At 43.0% G+C, this 17,636-nt stretch overlaps 1 protein-coding gene across 9 annotated transcripts in view; it reads left to right on the top strand.

The window, feature by feature from the left end:
• SYBU (syntabulin) overlaps positions 1-17,636 on the top strand; it is a 71,436-nt gene that overhangs the window by 48,937 nt on the left and 4,863 nt on the right. For all 9 annotated transcript variants that reach the window (XM_057735324.1, XM_057735325.1, XM_057735323.1 and 6 more), the window contains 2 exons: positions 10,513-10,615; positions 16,844-17,047. In XM_057735324.1, coding sequence (XP_057591307.1) covers positions 10,513-10,615; positions 16,844-17,047 — 307 coding nt within the window. The remainder of the gene's footprint in view (positions 1-10,512; positions 10,616-16,843; positions 17,048-17,636) is intronic.

The raw sequence follows: 17,636 nt of genomic DNA, 5'->3' as shown, positions 1-17,636 counted from the left end.
TCAGTAGAGTCACTTCAGACAAACCTGAGGTTGTAGTGTCCCTGGAGTAGGAGAAACATACATGTTTCCTTTTCTTTTAAATCCACCTGTCTGAGAAAGGTCACATGTTTACATGTATCCTCAGAGAAACAAAGATAGGAATTTTAGAAATTAAAAAGATCTATGTGTCCAATAAAATTTCAGGACCTGTGTCTTTGAAGGATTTTAAACTAGCCTGCTTCTAAATTGTGTTTATCGCCTCGTTCCTGTTGTCGATTCTCCTCCCTCCAGTGCTGCTGTCTCCACATGTTGTTCCCTTCACCCCCGACGCCTGTCTCTACAGTTCCTCCTGCTACAGTCTTGGTTTGTCGCGAATAGTTTCAAAAACTAACTAGTTCTGAGCATCTCCATGGACTCTTAATCCTTCCAGTAAGGAACAGTAGTTTCCTTTGTTGACCTCTTTTAGCACCTAATATATATCCCTCCTAAGACGTTAGCCTCTTTCTGAAAACAGGGTCAGCATCACAACCTGACATTTGCTAGATGTGCAGAGAGGTGTGGGACGTACAGATATGAAATGATGAAATCTCGCCCTGGTGGAGATATTGTCTCCTGAGTGCGTTTTTTGTGACCCGCCCCCAGACCCTAGGAGAAGGTTCGATGATTAGCTCTCTGTTGTTTAGTGTGCTTGAGGCTTTTCTGTGAAATTGGAGAGTTCGGTCAGTACAGCCCTGGTCTGAAGATTTACTCGTTGATTTATAAGCTGAAGGGAGGAGGAAGAATCTGGTAGAATCTACCCTCTGGCAGACTCTTCTGTTGATTTCTTTGCCTGTTTTGGATCCCTGCTCGCCACTCACGCCCCACACCACAGCCTCACCTCACTCCTGGGCTCTGCTCCAAGTCCTCCCTGATTCTGGCCTTTCATGTGTTGGGACCCAGGTATGATTCAGAGAGGGAGATTGTGAGAAGAAAAATAAAAATAATAGCAACATTTTAAAATGCTTATTGAGTGCTAGGCACCACTTTTTACATGCTTTACCTGTATTAGTTTACATAATCCTTATAACAACTCTGTAAGAGAAATACTGTTTTCATTCTCCTTCCATTGAAGACGGTAAGGCACAGAGAGGCTAAGTGCCTTTCCCAAGGTCACACAGCTAGTAACTGAGGCTACTAAATGATATCACCTCATAAAAAGTGAAGAGAACCAACTTCATAGGGACTGAAAATTTGAGAAAGAGAAAAGAGATAGGTTATTGGACATGAAGATGTTAGAAGTGGAGTACTGCCAAGTGATGTAACTGCGCTGGCGGGCTGTTTAAATGGAGTGAAGGGGGAGGTCAGTGCTGCTGCAAAGGTCAAGGGAGTGAGGCATTGTGAGATGTGGCTTTGGTGTGGGTGGTGGGCGGTAGGTGGTGGCCCTCCCGGGAGCCTGTGAGCGGAGAGCAGACACTGAATGGTGTGCCCTGGAGGTGATGGCGGCAAGGATGGGGGAGACACTCAAGGCTGTTAGGTCTTGCTAATTTACAAAACTGTGCTTAAGGACAGAGTGAGTTTTAAAAAAGAAAGAAATGCTGTTTTAGAACCCTGTTGCGTGCTCTACAGTGAGTTGTATATTATGTCATCTTCCTAGCAAGTGGGTACGTTTGTTCCATTCATAGTCTCAAACTGCTTGCAGACAGCACTGCCTCACTAAGAGTGGAAAATGAGGGGACTTTGAAGCAGATCCATCCTTTCCTTCTCCCTTATACTCTGGACTGAGAGTCCCGGACACAAATCCTCGCCCTGCTCTGACTTGGTCGTGTTGGTGGCATGTCAGTCCCCCATTCTCTCTCCCGCCCCTTCACCACCTCCTTCCTCCCCTGTCAGCTGTCCCCACGATGGCACCCTTGCTCTGAACCCACCACTGCCACCTCGAGTGCTGCTTTTCCCTGACTTAGGTCTTCCTGCCAGACATGGAGGGCAGGCACCTCCCTTTGGTAAACACTGGATAAACACTTCTTTAAATAGAAGCAGGAGGCTCACCAGCTGGCTTTTTTTTACATGGGAGAAATTTGGTTGAGTAAATTTGACAAACCGAAGATGAGGAACATGTAAGAGTGAAAAATTCTTCAAGGAGGATTTGCTCTTGTTACTGCCAGGCCCCCAAGATAACCAGCATGGGTGAAGTTCATGGCCACTGTGGATGCAACCCTTCCCAGACCTGTTTAGTGGAAGGCAGTGGAGGAGAGGCTTGCCCGTCAAGCCCACCTTCTTAAGGGCCTGTGCCGGATGCTGGTTCAGTGTGGGAGGCTCTGCGTGCCTGTGTGGTTCCTTTGGTGCCACTCAGCATGTCAGCCAGGGACACCTCGACCACACACGAGGCAGCACGTTAGGGCTGATGGGATGACCCCATGGAGAGCTGGCTGGATTGTGAGCTGTTTCTCTCTGCTGAATGATACTTGACACCCCCAAGTCCAAACTGCTTGGCCCTTCCTCTTTAAAACAGAGTTGTGAGGATTTCAAACCATGGATTAACTGCTAAGTATCCCACTCGCTTTACAAACAGCATGTGTGCACATGAGTTTGGCTGGAACTGGTACCTTCCGTATGTCCCCCCTTTCCTTCGAATCCTCTGAAAATGCATTTAGCCCAGGAAAGTGCTTCCGGAGAGCTGAGAGGGGACAGGTCACTCTGTACGTTAAACTTTCCTCTTCTGTGTACCTTGCCCTTGAATGAACTCCTTGATTTGGCAGCCGGGACGCTTTAACTTCTGCTCAGTCACCTTCCATTTGCCATCAAAGAAAACCCTTGCAGTTTGACTGGACTGGAGAGAGATTCCCTGTGCTCTGTATCTTTGGCGCTCCCCTCCTCACAGTGTGGTCCATGACCACCTGCTGCACGGTCATCTATGCTAGTTCTTTAAAATGCAGATTCCTGGGTCCCCCCAACCTTCTGAAGTGTTGCCCAGAAATCTGCATTATTATTCAGCTTCCCAGGTGACCCTTATGTATATATAGTAAGGTTTTAGAAATCATTGCATTATTATTAATAATGATAAGATTAATATTTATGAGCATATCAAGCACTTTCCATGCATTTCACTTCCCATTCATTTCAACTTCACAACAACTCTGCAAGGTAGGAATCATCCACCTAGAGTAGGGCCTGGCACATGGCACATGGTAAAGGCTCAGTAAATTTTTGTTAAACAATAAATTAACCTTAAAATATATATCTATACGTATATACATAAATAGGGAAACTAAGAGTTGGCGAGGTTAAAAGCACTTTGCCAAGAACGCATGGCTAGTGAGCGGTGGAGCCAGGCTTGGTGGAGCCTTCTTTGGGTAGAGCTTGTTGGTGTGTGAACTTGCAGGCTGGCACCCCCTTCTGGTGATGCTGGGTTGTGCATGGCAGTGGTGCCGGAGGACCCCATCAGCATCTGATTGGCTTTGGTTGAATTGATTGATATCGTCTCTAGCATTCCCCCCTTGGCCATCCCTGGTAAATTGTCAGGGTCACGTATTCATTTATTACTAATGAAGAGAGCAGGCTCTGGGAAGTTGAGTGGTCGTTCACAAAGCCAAACAGCACCCATTCTCCTTCCCTGTGTTGGCCAGCGCATAGTCTTAATTTTCCTGGGGCGGCGGTGGGGTGAGGGCGAGGCAGAAGGAGACTAGTTTTATCCTGAGTCCCTGTGGGAGATTACTAAGCTTTTTGCCCTGGTCAGAAATGTCCACTTCCTCCTCCCTTCTTGAAGTTTCTTTACACCCTCTTTGCTTATCATTTCTTTCATCCATTTTTCTTGGTTGGCAGGTAGATTATCTGTATTTCTGCCAAGGACAGGTAGCTGAGCCAGGCCAAGGTAAAGGAGTGAACGTGATGGAGTTGTCCTTGACCTGTCGGCCCTCGTGTGCCTCCTCTTCCATGCTCCCTCCCTCCCTCTCTCAGGGACTGGCCTCTGCTAAGAGTGGAGCTGTTTTAAACCTGTGTGCATTTTCCATGGGCCTTTCTGAAGGCAGGGTTCTAGTCCAGGAGCAACTCTAGAGATTTTTGGAGGTGTCCATGGGGAGTTGGTTTTAGGACCATGAATCTTTATACATACTGTATTATATGTATACAGTACACACACACATACACACACACACACGGTTAAAAATAGCAGCAGAAACATGCTCTCCACTGAGGGAAGACCGCCTTTTGTGAAGAGTGACTATAAAAATGCCTGACTTAAGTGAGCTAAGGTATTTCCTATTGTGGGGCTTTTTAAGGGAAAGATGCTTGAAAACCCCTGTTCTGGCCCTCAAGGCACTATAGCAGTGATTCTGGTTAGAAATAACAATAGCTAACATATTTTGAGTGCTTACTATGTGCCAGGCATTGCCCTAATTTCTTTGCATGTTTCACTTAATTCCCACAATGCCTTAGCAATACCTATTCTTAATATCTTCATCCCCATTTTACAAATGAGGAAACTGAGACAGAGAGAGGGTAAACTACTTGCTCAAGGCTCCACAGAGTCAGTAGAAGAGCCATGATTCAAACTCAAGTGGCTTGACTGACTCCGAAGACCTCTTAATAGCTGCATATGTGGTGTGATTACTTTTATTATCTAATGATTTGCCTTTAAAAAATTAGATTTCTTAAAGAAAAAAGAGAAAATCAGTTGTCCATAATTGCACTGTACACCTATGTATAATTTTTATAAGAAGAGTAATATTGCACATGGTTAGAAAAGCCACATGGCTCAGGAAGTTATAAAATGAAAATAAGAGTCTCTATATCCTCATTGTCTTATTTTCAAGGGAAACCATTTTTAACAGATCTTTTTTTGTCCCTCAAGAAAAATGTTCTATGCCTATAGCAGGTTATATATTATTTAAAGATTTATTTACACAGAAGCAAGCATGCCACACCCACTCTTATGCATCTTGTTTTTCTTGTCTAATATCAGGCCTTCCAGATCTTTTCACTTTAGCACACACAGGTTCAGATCACTCTTCTTCACAACGGCAGAGTATCCTCTTAGATAGCTGTACCACCTGACTTAACCAGTTAGTACTGATGGACAATTTACTTGCCTTTTTGGATGCGTATGTGCAGGATAAGTTCATAGCAGCACAGTTTTCTTTTTTAGGCACATTGTACCAATTCACAGTGTTGCTAATAACTTAGCGGTGTTTTGTCCCAAATTCTTAACAGAACCAGTGTTATAAAACTTTGATTTTTTTTTTTTTGCCAATCTGATGAAAAAAATCTTTTTTTCATTTACATTTTTAATTTTATAAGTGAGATTGTATGCTTTTCAGGTATATTGGTTGGTTGTTTTTCTTTCTTTGCCTTTGCTTGTTCATGTCCTTTGCCCATTTTTCTATTCTTTTTTTCTTTTCTTTTTTTTTTTTTCCAATTTGTTTGAGCTTTTGGTAAATTAAGGAAATTAGCCCTTTGTCTATAAATATGTTATAAATATTTCCTTCCAGTTTATTATTTGTCTTTGACTTTATTTTATTTTTGTGTAGTTAGATTTATGTTTATAGTTATGTAGTTAGATTTATCAATTCAAAATTATTCACTTCTACATACTTTAAATTTGAACTTCTGCTTTTAAATGTTTATATATATATATGCTTTTAAGTGTGTGGTAGCTCCATATAAACATCAATCAGAATGAAGATAAATCTTTTCTGAAATTATGATAAAATGGAAATGGTATTTACAGTTTTTCAACATGTTCTGATATGCAAGAATATACATATGTGTGTGTGTGTGTGTATATATATATATATATATATTCAATCAGTTTATTGATCTTTTGATCAAATATTCCCTTCTGAGATAAACACCTATGGGGGTTCTAGGAATAGTTTGCAAAAACTAAAACAAAAATCATATTTATGCTGTGAAGCATTTTTTGGATTCCTTGGCTGGGCCCCCAAAACTCTGCAGCTGAGAGTCAGTGCTACTGAATATACTTGGAGTAGCTTCTTCTGTAATTGCATGTGTCCACTGCTCCAGCTGCTCCTCAATAGTGCTGCTTGCCTTCAGTGAAAATGGCTTCTCTCTCCTCCCTAAAGACCTTTAAATAAAAGATCTGTGCATATGTATGTGGGGACAGCGGATGGCTGGATGAATTGATGAGGGACTGGGGTTTTTTATTTTTTAATTTGCTGCTTCTATTTGAGGTGGGGATATAGGTAACCAACCTGAATTAATTTGATAGCTTTGTGGTGACAAAGGATAAAGGAAGGTTTGGGGTTGCTTAAAGCAGTGGTTTAGGATGGCTTAATACAGCTTCGTAGACGTCAGGATTGCTCTGTTCTCCGAGGCCTGTGATGTTCTGATGTATGCGGAATCCACAGCCTGCTGAAAGCAGGCAAAAATAATAACGTCCTAAGAGACTGGATCGCAGGCAGTGTTTAAAAAAATACATCTAGTTATCAGTTTTTGCCCATATTCTTTTTTGTTTCCATTTTCCCTTCCTTCTCTAATTCCCGGCCTTACCATCATTTGTGCAGAATGCTTATTACTCTAAGGTTATGAATAAAAGTAAAGCCTCTCAAGAGAATCCAGCAGTAGTCCTGAACAGAAAACCACAGAGCTTCTGGAGGCCAGCGAGTGTCGCTTCTTCACAGCTGGAAAGTGCCTTCTGCTGCAAGGACATCGGCATCGCAGGGTATCTTAAAGGTCATCAAGTGCGTCCTCCCTGTTCAGTCCTGGAATCCTACTCCACCAGCCCCAGCAGCTGATCGAAGACAGCATTGATGAGGATGACTTGGCAATGCCTTTTAAATTCCCTTCAGCTTTTCAAGCACAGCTCTTCAGTGGCCAAATATTGTTCCCTGAGCTTTGTCGAATATTCCCTGTGGCATCAGAGATTTACCAGTCAGGTGTCTACACACAGGCAGTTGGGGGCAAATACTTCCTTATCCACAAAAACTGCTTTAGGCTAATGCCATCCAAAAAATCTCTGTGGAATATATATTAAAAGTCTTAAAATGAATACATACTTTGGCTTAAATATTCTACTTTAAGGAATTTATTCTTAAGGAAATAATCAAATAAAGATGTAAATCTGTATGCCCAAGAATATCCATTAAGCCTGTGTTTAAGAGCATGAACCCTGGGGTCAGACAGCCTGGTTTCTCTCTTGGCTCCACTTCTTATTAGTTGTGTCACCTGGTATTTGTCAGTCAACCTCTCTGTCTTATCTGTAAAAGGGACTGATAGCCATCCCTACCTCATAGGGTCTGTTCTGTCATGAGAAATAAATGAATTAACATGTAAAAGATGCTCAGGATGGTTTCTGACACATAGTGTTTGCTACTAACGATAGAAAAAGTGGACCTAGCCTACATATTCATTAATTTAATAAAACAAAATGTGCCGTGTTTTAAAGATAGTCACATATTAAAAGAAAAACAATTAGGTTACATAATGGATTAAGTATGAATAGTTATATACCAAAAGGTTATTTTTTGGTGATGGAATTATAGACTATATTTTTCCCTCTGGATCATTGCTGTTTTCTCAATTTTCCACAAAGGAAATGTATAGTATAATAAAAGTTGTCTTTTTAACCCCTGCAGAATAATAATAACGGCTGACATTTATCGAGAGCTTACAACAGCTTAGGTGTTTTTCTAAGATGGGAGATAGATATTCATTGCTTATAGTAACCCTACAAGGCAGGTGCTATGATCATCAATCTCCATTTCACAGATTAAGAAATTGAGGCAGAGAGAGGTGAAGTAATGTGCCTACGTCTTCCATCTAGTAAGCAGTAGAGGTGGGATTTGAACCTGGGCTGTCTGACTCAAGGCCTATGTTTTTCTGTTAGGAACTCTCTTTGTATGATTCTAGTAACCCAAAATAGCATTGAATTACATACAGCACGCACAGAAATCACCTAGTTGCATACACTGTTTAAAGGAAATGCATAAAGAGTACCCCCCCTTCCCGATATCTTTGTTGCCAGCTAATAGATAAATTAAGAGGTTTTCAGGTCTCCAGCCCTCCTGTTAGTTTTCTTGCTTAGTAAACGGGGAGAATATATTCAGATGACATAGAAAAATTTACTTTTCTGTGTATCCGTTACAGAGGGCATTGACTTTACATGGCAACAAGCAAACTGGAAATAGTTTATATTTTTAAAAATCATAAACAGAAATAGTTAAATAGCATATACATTTTTCACCATCATATTACTCAAATAGTCCTGAATACAGTTGCTGGGTACCCTGAATGAGTCTTCTCAGTCTCTTTCAGGTGTGCAGAAGGTAAGTTAGAAAAGTACAGGAGCATAGTGACCTTGGGCACTGCAAACAGTGAAGAGTCAATATATTGAGTGCCAGTAGCAATAAACTTTAGAACAAAGCTGTCCCTTCAGTTCAAGGTACAGAATTACTGCAGATCAGAGGCATTGTGAGGTAACAGTGGATTTTCAGCAGTTGTTTCCATTCTAGAATTTCCATTTTTAGGCAGTTATATTATAATTGATGGGTTTTTGCATACCTTTTAAAGAGTGAAAATTGGGTGTTTCAGAGTAATAATTTTACGTTAGAAAATAGTATCTTACACCTGGTGACCGCAACCGCAGGATCTGGTTTTGAAAATTGTCCACCTTTATCATTTAATAACCAACCTGGTAATTTACTAGCAGACAGGGCTGGTTGAATTAGGCTGTCAGGACTAGTGTGTTTCTGGATAGCACTACCAATCGTGAGTCCTTGAGACTATTGGATACTGCAGTTTAGCCAGTGCATTACTCAGAGGCAACTAATGAAGTTCACGGAGCTTCTGGGAGTTCATTACATCATTAGACAACGTCTCTGAAATCCAGAAGGAATAGCCAGTCCCAGTTCTGATAAATTGCTACCTTGATCTTCCCAGAATTCTGCTGGGAGATGGCATTCACTGCTGTCATCTGCCTTAAGGGGTCCTTCTTGATCCCTTTCCCCAAAGAGGCTGACCTTCCTGAAAGGTCCTAGAAACCAGGGAAGGGTGTTCTGCTGTTATTTACGTCCCCCTCCAGCAAAACTAAAACACCCCAGTCACTGAGAGCATCCGTTCACCAATGGGCTGGTCTGGCCACATCTTGTCCCTTTGGCTCATCTTGGCTGTAGGGGAGATGGTCGTTTATTCAGGAGCCTCTCCTGCCCCCGCGTCTTCCCACGGCCCTCCTGAGGACATGCTGTCGCAGGAGTAGCATGGGGATTTGGTCCTGGACAGGATTCATCACCCACAAGCCTTGGACAAATAAGTCAGCTCTGGTTTCCTCAGTAGTAGAAGAGTGAGGTTAATATCTGCCTTACAAAGATGGCAAGATTAACAGTTACAAAGAATAGAAAGAACTTGAACAGGGCCTGGAACCTACTAGGCTCTCAATAAAGAGTTGTGATCATCCATAGAGGATGCTTATTACTGTTCACTGCTTGTTAGAAACGCAGAGGATTTAGATTATTCATATTTTACTCAACTCAGAAATGTGATCCAGCTCTGGGTTCTAGACCAGAAGAGTCACAAATTGTGGCGTAGGAGTTGAGAAACAAGGTCAGGTAAAATTGTATACCTATCAGATTGATTTTTCCAAAAGCATCTGGAATTTCTTCTTTTATAAAAAAAAACAAAACAAAAAAAAACTTTCTCTTCTTCCCATTGTTCTGTTACCTCTTCCATTCCCCTGCACTTCCCCAGGCAATCCATGGAATGTTTTCATTATTACTATTTCAGAACTATGTATTTTTTTGTTCAAAATGAATTTATATTATTTCACCACACGGCATGTTTCCAATGACACACCAAACTCTAGTCTGTGCTCAAAATGTAATGTGATCTTTGTAAACTAATAAACAACCCCTCTGCCCACCCCCAAAACTACAGTTTCGAATTTCAGTATCATTCACACGTTCCATCACTGTCACTGTGAACGGTTTTCTCTCTCTTTGGAAATGTTCCGTTCCTGCTTTCATTTCAGGTTCTGTTCTTGATAGAAAAGCTGCAGCTGCAGTCAGAAAAGGTGGATAATCAGATAGTGCAGCTTGGCGCATTTATCTGGAGCCCAGGCTTTCCTCCTGACTGCTCCTAGCCGGTTGATTATCTCCAGACCCTAACGTGCCAAATTCAAGTGCGGCTAACCAACTACAAAGCCTAAAGATAAACTCTCTTGGAAAAACTACTTTGGGGCTGACAAGCATGCTTTTCATTCTGCTGAACATTGGGGCCGGCACGTTGATGTTCTGGGAGTGCCCGGCGCACAGGGAGAGGCGGGCACTGTCGCCGGGACCGGGTCACCGCTGCTCCTCAGCAGGAAGCCCGGCATCTATGAAACCTCCCTCACTGCTCCCAAGCTGTGTTTCTGAAACGGCGTCCTCATGCCTGCGCCTTTTCTTGTCTGCTTTGAGGAAAACACTGGGAGCCTGGGAGCGCTGGAGCCCGGCCACTCGCTGAGTCTGTGTGCAAAGGCGGGGAGCCAGGGACCTGGAGGGCAGGGAACTGGCCAGCGTGTTCTCAGGTTTCATTTCCTTCACGCGTCTCTCCCCCTTTGTTTTTCAGGTAGTGAAGCCGATTTTAGCTCCTCCAGCAGCACAGGCAGCATCTCGGCTCCTGAGGTCCACATGTCTGCTGCGGGAAGCAAGCGGTCCTCTTTCACACGCAAGTAGGCCTGCCTCCTGCCTCCTGCCCTGTAATTGTTAAGACACGTTACACGGGCGACTTAGCTGTGCTTTACGTTTCTCTAGAACCACCTGGATTACTGTCCATTCCCATTTTATGATTGTTCAGTGAACGCTTTTCGTTGTGTTGGTTTTTATAGTGATTCACAGTTGGTACTTTCCGCAGCCTTACCTACCATGGTCACGTGGTTGCCCGGTGCTCAGCCACCCAGGGCGCCCTATCAGCCAGTCTTGGCTCCGGGTTCACTGCTCCTTCTCTGCCTGCTGTGCTTCCCACACCCACCTGCGTGCTCACCTGGGGATCAGGCTAGTCGTCTCCCTTCTCACCCTGCCTCCCCTTCATGAATCTTTCCTCTTAGCTGTAAAGCCTCTGACTTCATCCTTTCTTTCCTCTAGCTGAGCTTCCTTTTTTATCTTTGTGAAAGAAGTATAGTGACCCTCTGGCCACCACCAGCATTCACTCGGGGAAGGGGTGAAGAAGGTATTGATATAAAATTCATAGATCTGGGTGTCCCCCACCCCCCGAAAGAGGCAGTAAAACAGAATAGCTAAGTGTGAGGGCTCTGGAGCCAGGCTACCTTGGTTTGAATGCCAGCTCCACCACCTACAGGCTGTGTGGCCCTGAGCAAGTTGCTTAACTTCTCTATGCCTGAGTTTTCTCACCTGGAAAATAGGGCTCTAGTCATACACACTTTGTAAGGTTTATTGTTAGGGTTAAATTAATTAATTCAGGTAAAGTGTGAGGTCATTGCGTGAAGCACAGTAAACATCAGCAGATGTTTGCCATTGGTGCTGTTTGGATTGAAGGAGAAAAGAACTGTGAGGGAAAGGGGAGCTACCGTTCACATTTGGTGGGACAGCTGTCAGCCCCAGGATTCTCTGCTGCTGTCAGTGTCTTCACTTATTCATTCAATAAGTATTTATTGAGCATCTACTATGAGGCAGTTTCTAGAGATATGGCAGTAAACAAAACTTACAAAAACTACATTGATTCTAGTAGGGAAAGAAGGATAATAAATGCATATAAATAATATAAGTATTTTTTTAAAACATGCAGAGAAAGGATATAGAGAGTAACAGGATGTTTAGTAGATTCTAGATAGGCTGGTTCTAGGAGACTCTGTGATGAGGTGAGCTCTGGGCAGGGCCCTGAACAAAGGATGGAGGAAGCCACGTGACACTGGGGGTGATTTGTCACTTGACTGTCCTGGGCCACAGTGTCCAAATGTGTAAAAAGGAGGTTGGACCACATGATTTTTAAGGTTCCTTGCTGGAGAAAAACTGTTTAGTTTCTAAAAGCTTGCATGTCCAGGACTGAGCAAGCAAATGTTTCCCACTTCTCCTGGGCAGATTTTTTGGCTGATATTTATAAAGGGACCTGAGATCCCCAGTGCAGCGTTTTATTGTTTAAAACACAGCTGAAGCCATACCAACTTGTAACTAAGGAGTGAAGTCCGCAGAGAAGAAGCACAATTGTTCTATCCCCAAATGCCATCTATTTTGGAAATACAGTGTCTCTGGGATCACAGGATGTGCCTGTAAACATTCTCTGTACAGACCAAATGTGGCTTGCTCTGAGAATAAGCCATTTATCTCACCCATTCAAGAAATTAGCACATACCCATGGTATAAGGCATCAAAGAACAGAGAGGCAAGAGAAAAAAGAAACGGCCTGAAGAGCAAGCCAATTTTATTAAGCATTTCAAAGGAATCTGTGTTTGTGGTTAAGTTCCAAGGTAATGTCAATTATACTGAATGACTTAGAGAAAATGTTCTCGTCTGGAATCCATGAGTTCTCTCAGTGATGAAAAATTGACGTGTTAGAGTTAAAAAGCCAAATATAATTATCAGATATATGCTTAATAGACAGGAAATTGAAATTGGGAAATGTTCTATCCATAATGCTCACTTTTTTTTATCTGACCCAGGCACAGAGCATCATCCGTAGATTTCTGGGATGGAATATCTCAGGCGTCTCACGTTAATCTGTATGTTCTAAGGTACTATGCATTGAGGACAGCTCCTCTAGATGGACCGGGTATCTATGCCAAACTCTAAAATAGCTTATGATCCTTTTAATTTGCTTGTTCCTCCTGTAATAAATGAATTTTCTCTTTGGAGATTTAGATCCTGGGAGGAAGGCTAGCGGGAACATTACATTTGGGGAAGGGGTGAAGAAAGTATTGATTTAAAGTTCATAGGCCTGGGTGCCCCCCACCCCGCAAAAGAGGCAGAAGAACAGAATAGGTAAGTGCGAGGGCTCTTCACACATAGGGAAATGAAGGACAGGTGGAGTTGGAGAGAATATTTCTGACAGGCAATTTTAAAAACAAAACTTAAAAGATTTATAAATGATCTCTTCTTAGAGAGGGCCAAGTCTGCTGATATTTCTGAGGAATTCTCTTTCTTAAACTAAAACCCTAATCTTATCAGAGGCAGATAGAAGTAAGAAGAGGGAAAGAAAAAAAGCTCAGGATTTGGAGTCAGATGGACCCGGGCTTGAGTTCAGCATCTGTCGTTTATCAGATGCAAGACCCAGAGCCTGGAGCCTCAGTTTCCTGTTCTGGAAAATGGCATAATAATGGCATCTACGTCATTGATTTGAATGAACGGATAGATATGAGTGCTTAACATGGTGCCGAGAACTCAGGAAGGGAGTCATTAAAACAGTTGTGATAAAAATAATACTAATGGTCAAGATGCTGCTGCTGTTGCCACCAGTGGTGGTGGTGGTGGTAGTGGTGGTGGTATGAATATGATCGTATTAGTTTGCTGAGGCTGTTATACCTGGAGACTGTTATTATATAATATAACTGAAGGCTATATATAACTGGAGGCTATAAATTATTCTGGAGGCGAGAGGTCCAAGATCAAGGAGTCGGCGGGACTGGCTTCTGCGGAGGCCTTGCTCCTTGGCTTGTAGATGGCCATCTTGTCCCTGTTTCCTCACCTAGTCCTTTCTCAGTGCCTATCTGAGTCCAAATATCCTCTTCCTATAAGGACACTAGTCAAATTGGATTAGGGCCTACCCTAAGGGCCTCATTTTAACATAAATACCTTTTTTAAAGCCCAGTTTCTAAATACAGTCACATTCTTAGATACTGGGGGATAGGGCTTCAACCTACGAATTTGGGGAGGACACCACTCGGCCTGTAACAGTGATGACGAGGATGGTGATGGTGGTGGTGAGGGTGAGGGTGAGGATGCTCCCTAAAGGAAAGGGCAGTGGTTGGGGAATAGAGATTCACCTGGGCACCTCCTGAGGCTCCCTTCTTCGCTTCTCCTTCTCTCACTTTCCGTTTACTGGTTCAGCTTTGCAGGAAGGGGGCAGGGTACCAGAATTCTATCTCTTTCTGTGGACTGCATTCTTGTCCATCAGACCAAGGGATCTGGGGAGGGCCAGGAAGGTAGCATCAGATTTGCCTGTGCAAGGCCTTGACAAACAGGGAATACCGTCTTCTCCATTGAAAATGGTTTTTATCATCATTCACCATGAGTTTGTAGCCACATATGTTAGCATTTGAACTAAATTAAATGTAAGGGACAGAAGTGATAATTTAAAGCATATTGTTTCTTTTTTAAAAGTTAGCTATTATAAACAGCCTAAGAACTCATTTACTGAAATATATTTTAAGGCTCGATTGTACTTTAGTAATATCTGATAGTCTGAAGACTTTTTGCTTTATTCTGTGTAGCAGATGAGTTTATGTCATTCATCATGCATCTTAGTGCAAGAACGAGACTAAAGAAGTCAGTGGTGAATTCTTCAGGTAATAATCACATACCTAGCCAGTACCTAATATACCTGTTTACAAGCCCAAAACAAAATATTCCACTTGTGTAAAGTAGGAGACATTTCTGTAGAGTTGAGACCTGGATTTAAATCCCAGGTGAGCTGTGATTTCTTGAACCAGTTTTTTTTCCCTCTGAGCTTCAGTTATTTCACATAACTTGAGTACTTCTCGTACTTCACATAATGTAAAAGGGGAGTGATCATTGTACCAGCCTTATTGCCATAAGCCTTTGTGTCATGATGGTCAAAATTAAATGAAACAATGTTCATAAAGCACCTGCAACAGGGCTTGGGTCACAGAAGGTCCTTGGTGAAAGTTAGCTCAGAATAGAATTCCCCAGGTCAAAATTAGGGATGGCTCTTTCCTCTTCTCCTAACTTGTAATGGTTAACCCTCCACATTTCTCATAGCCACATTAGGAAATAGGCCAGTTGGTGCCAGACTTAGAAGTGAAGCAGAGAGAAGCAAATCCAAGCTAGAGTACATGTTCTTTTCTGCCCCACCCCCACCACGTTGCTGCTGAAGCTGGTTTGTCACAAAGCCATCAGCCCATCTGTTCCATATAAAGTGTCCCCTTCTCACAGAAAAGGAGGCAGAGTCCATTTGGATGATTTCAAAAGGAAAGAACTTTTTAACTTTAGAATTTGGTGATGTTTCACTTGTATGTGATTTACTGGGTTGACTGCTAGTTCAAATTGTACTCGATTTTAAGTAAGTAATTGTGATTTTGGAGCTGAGACCCACGCACACACTCATACTCGCAATCACTCACGTTTCTCAGTGAGATGCGTCAGTTGGATACAGTTGTAATCAAAGTTGCAAAGAGAGATTGTCAAAAAGCAGTCCTGCTATAGGAAAAGCATCTTGTTCTCTTTCGTTTCCCTGTAATGTCATCACACTACATTCCTGACATAGACGTGCTATCCTATTTAAGTAATTTCAACATTCTCAGGATGCTTCCTTACACTCAGAGGTGTCAAATCTAATGAAACTAGATTAACAGGGAAGTTCAAACAAGTTTATCCGGAAATAGTGCCCTGCAGTTGAGTTGCCCTTAACAGCTTAACGTCCGATGTACTCAACATCCATTCTTTGCTTTATTTTCACATTCCCTCTGTGAAAGTTATCATTTATCCCCAATATTAAGTGGCTTACTTGCCTAAGTTCCTAGTCAGTGGCAGTGCCAGGACTTCAACCCAGTTTATTCACTTAGCAGTCGTTTAGGGAGAGCCTAGCATGTGCCAGGAGGTAGTGGGGATGTAAAAGCACAGGCTGTGTGTCTGCCCTCAGGATGCTCTAGTCTAGTGGGAAAGACAGACAAGCGTGCACTGTGGTAAGTTCCACGGTGAAGTCTGCACAGAGTGTTGGGAAGCACCAAGGAACAACACCTCCACTGGCCGAAGGAAGGAAGTGTCCAGAGAAGGCTGCTTGGAGTAGATTTCCATCAGTCTCGAGGTAGGAGATATCCAGAGGCTCAGGGTAGGAGCAAAAGGACATTCTGGGCAGAGAAAATGATAAGTTCAAAACTAAAAAGATGATGGAGAGCATGGACTGTCAGGAAACTAAATCCACTGGAATGCTGGACTGCAGGGGGAGGAGGGAGGAGAGGTGAGGTGAGTTGGATGGGTGGTGGTATCAGACCTTGCGAGCTGGATTAAGGACTCTGGCTTTTTTTTCCGGAGGCTGCGGGGAGCCACTGAATGGCTTTGAGGAGGCAGTGATGTTCAAATTCCATTTTAGAAAGGTCACTCCAGCCACAGGGACAGCCTCCTTGCTGGAGGGGCAAGAAGAGAGGCAGGGAAATAAAAGGGGGCTAACATTTCAGCAGGTAAATGATAAAGGTTGTGCTAAGTCATTGAGGATGGAAAGAAAAAGGAAAAAAAAATAAGTGGTTAAAATTATAGATGGTACATTTATGTGCGTTATATTTATCTGTCCTGTTTTTTCCTTCTTTTTTATGAGCAAACGCCTCCTCCCCCATCCTCCAAATGAACCACCCTAGTGTTCTTACCCAACATGAACCAAACCTGAATATTTTAAAGCAGAAACAGGTACCCTGGAACAAAAGCCACATCTTCAAAACGGCCTCTGGAATGAAACTAAACCAAATCAACATTATACATGGTTTGTGTTCTTAGCAGGCAGCTGGGTTTAATCCAAAACAAGCTTTATGGTCAGAAACTGTTTGAAAGAATAGCAGAGGGAGAGGTTGCCTGTGCTGATGACACAGGAGAGAAAATATCAGGCAGGTGGGAATAAGGCCACTCATAAAGCCAAGTTGCTCTAATAATTATTTTGCCCTTTCAACACTATAGATTGGATTTCCTCAGTGGTGACTAGCTTTAAGAAGGAACAATGTGTTCGCATTTGGGTATCTACAGCCCCAAGGATTCTGACATTCTTCTTGCTTTTCTCCCAGTCGAGGTCCCCACGGTCGGAGCAACGGAGCTTTGTCGTACAAGTCTGGCAACAGCCCACCCTCCCCACGGGAGAAGGACCTTCTGTCCATGCTGTGCAGGAATCAGCTGAGTCCCGTTAACATCCATCCCAGTTACGCGCCTTCTTCCCCGAGTAGCAGCAACTCTGGCTCCTACAAAGGAAGTGATTGCAGCCCGGTCATGAGGTGAGTGCTGTCTGTCTCCCAGTCATGGTTCTTAGTTTGTCCTACTTGGTAAGCTTATCTTTAAAAAAAAAAAATTATACAACTCTTGATCCCTTGCCTTGTTCTGCAGTATGACACTTCTCTTTCCTTTCCCACACTCAGCTAATCCTTCAAGGGCCGCTGCAGAAAGGACACGAGCCACAATTTCTAATAAGGTTCAGCAGTCCCAGGAGTTACGGCTAGGCAGGAAAAATGGGACAGCGGGAGTAGGAGGGTCCTGTATATGCACTTCCCTCTGAACAGGGAAGAGTCATTCATGTGTTTGCTCGTTCACTCAAACACCAGATGTTATTGAGGACCATGTGTGCCCAGTACTGTGTGAAGCACTGGGAACAGAGCAGTAAACAACAGAGATGGTCCCTATGCTAACTGCCCAGAGGAGAAGACAGACCCCAGAAGAGAAGAAAAACATTAGCCATCTAATGACAGAAACGTGTTAGGATTATTCTGCAAATGCCTGTTGTTATATGTGTATGTAAAAGGTGGGGACGGGCTCCAACTCGGGCTGGGGGATCAGAGGAGGCTTCTGAAAAAGTGAAATTGAAATGAG

This window comes from Hippopotamus amphibius, chromosome 5 (assembly GCF_030028045.1).
Source record: "Hippopotamus amphibius kiboko isolate mHipAmp2 chromosome 5, mHipAmp2.hap2, whole genome shotgun sequence".
Lineage (NCBI taxonomy): Eukaryota > Metazoa > Chordata > Mammalia > Artiodactyla > Hippopotamidae > Hippopotamus > Hippopotamus amphibius.
The sequence above is the reverse complement of the archived record's forward strand: the minus strand, read 5'-3'. Positions and strand labels throughout refer to the sequence as shown.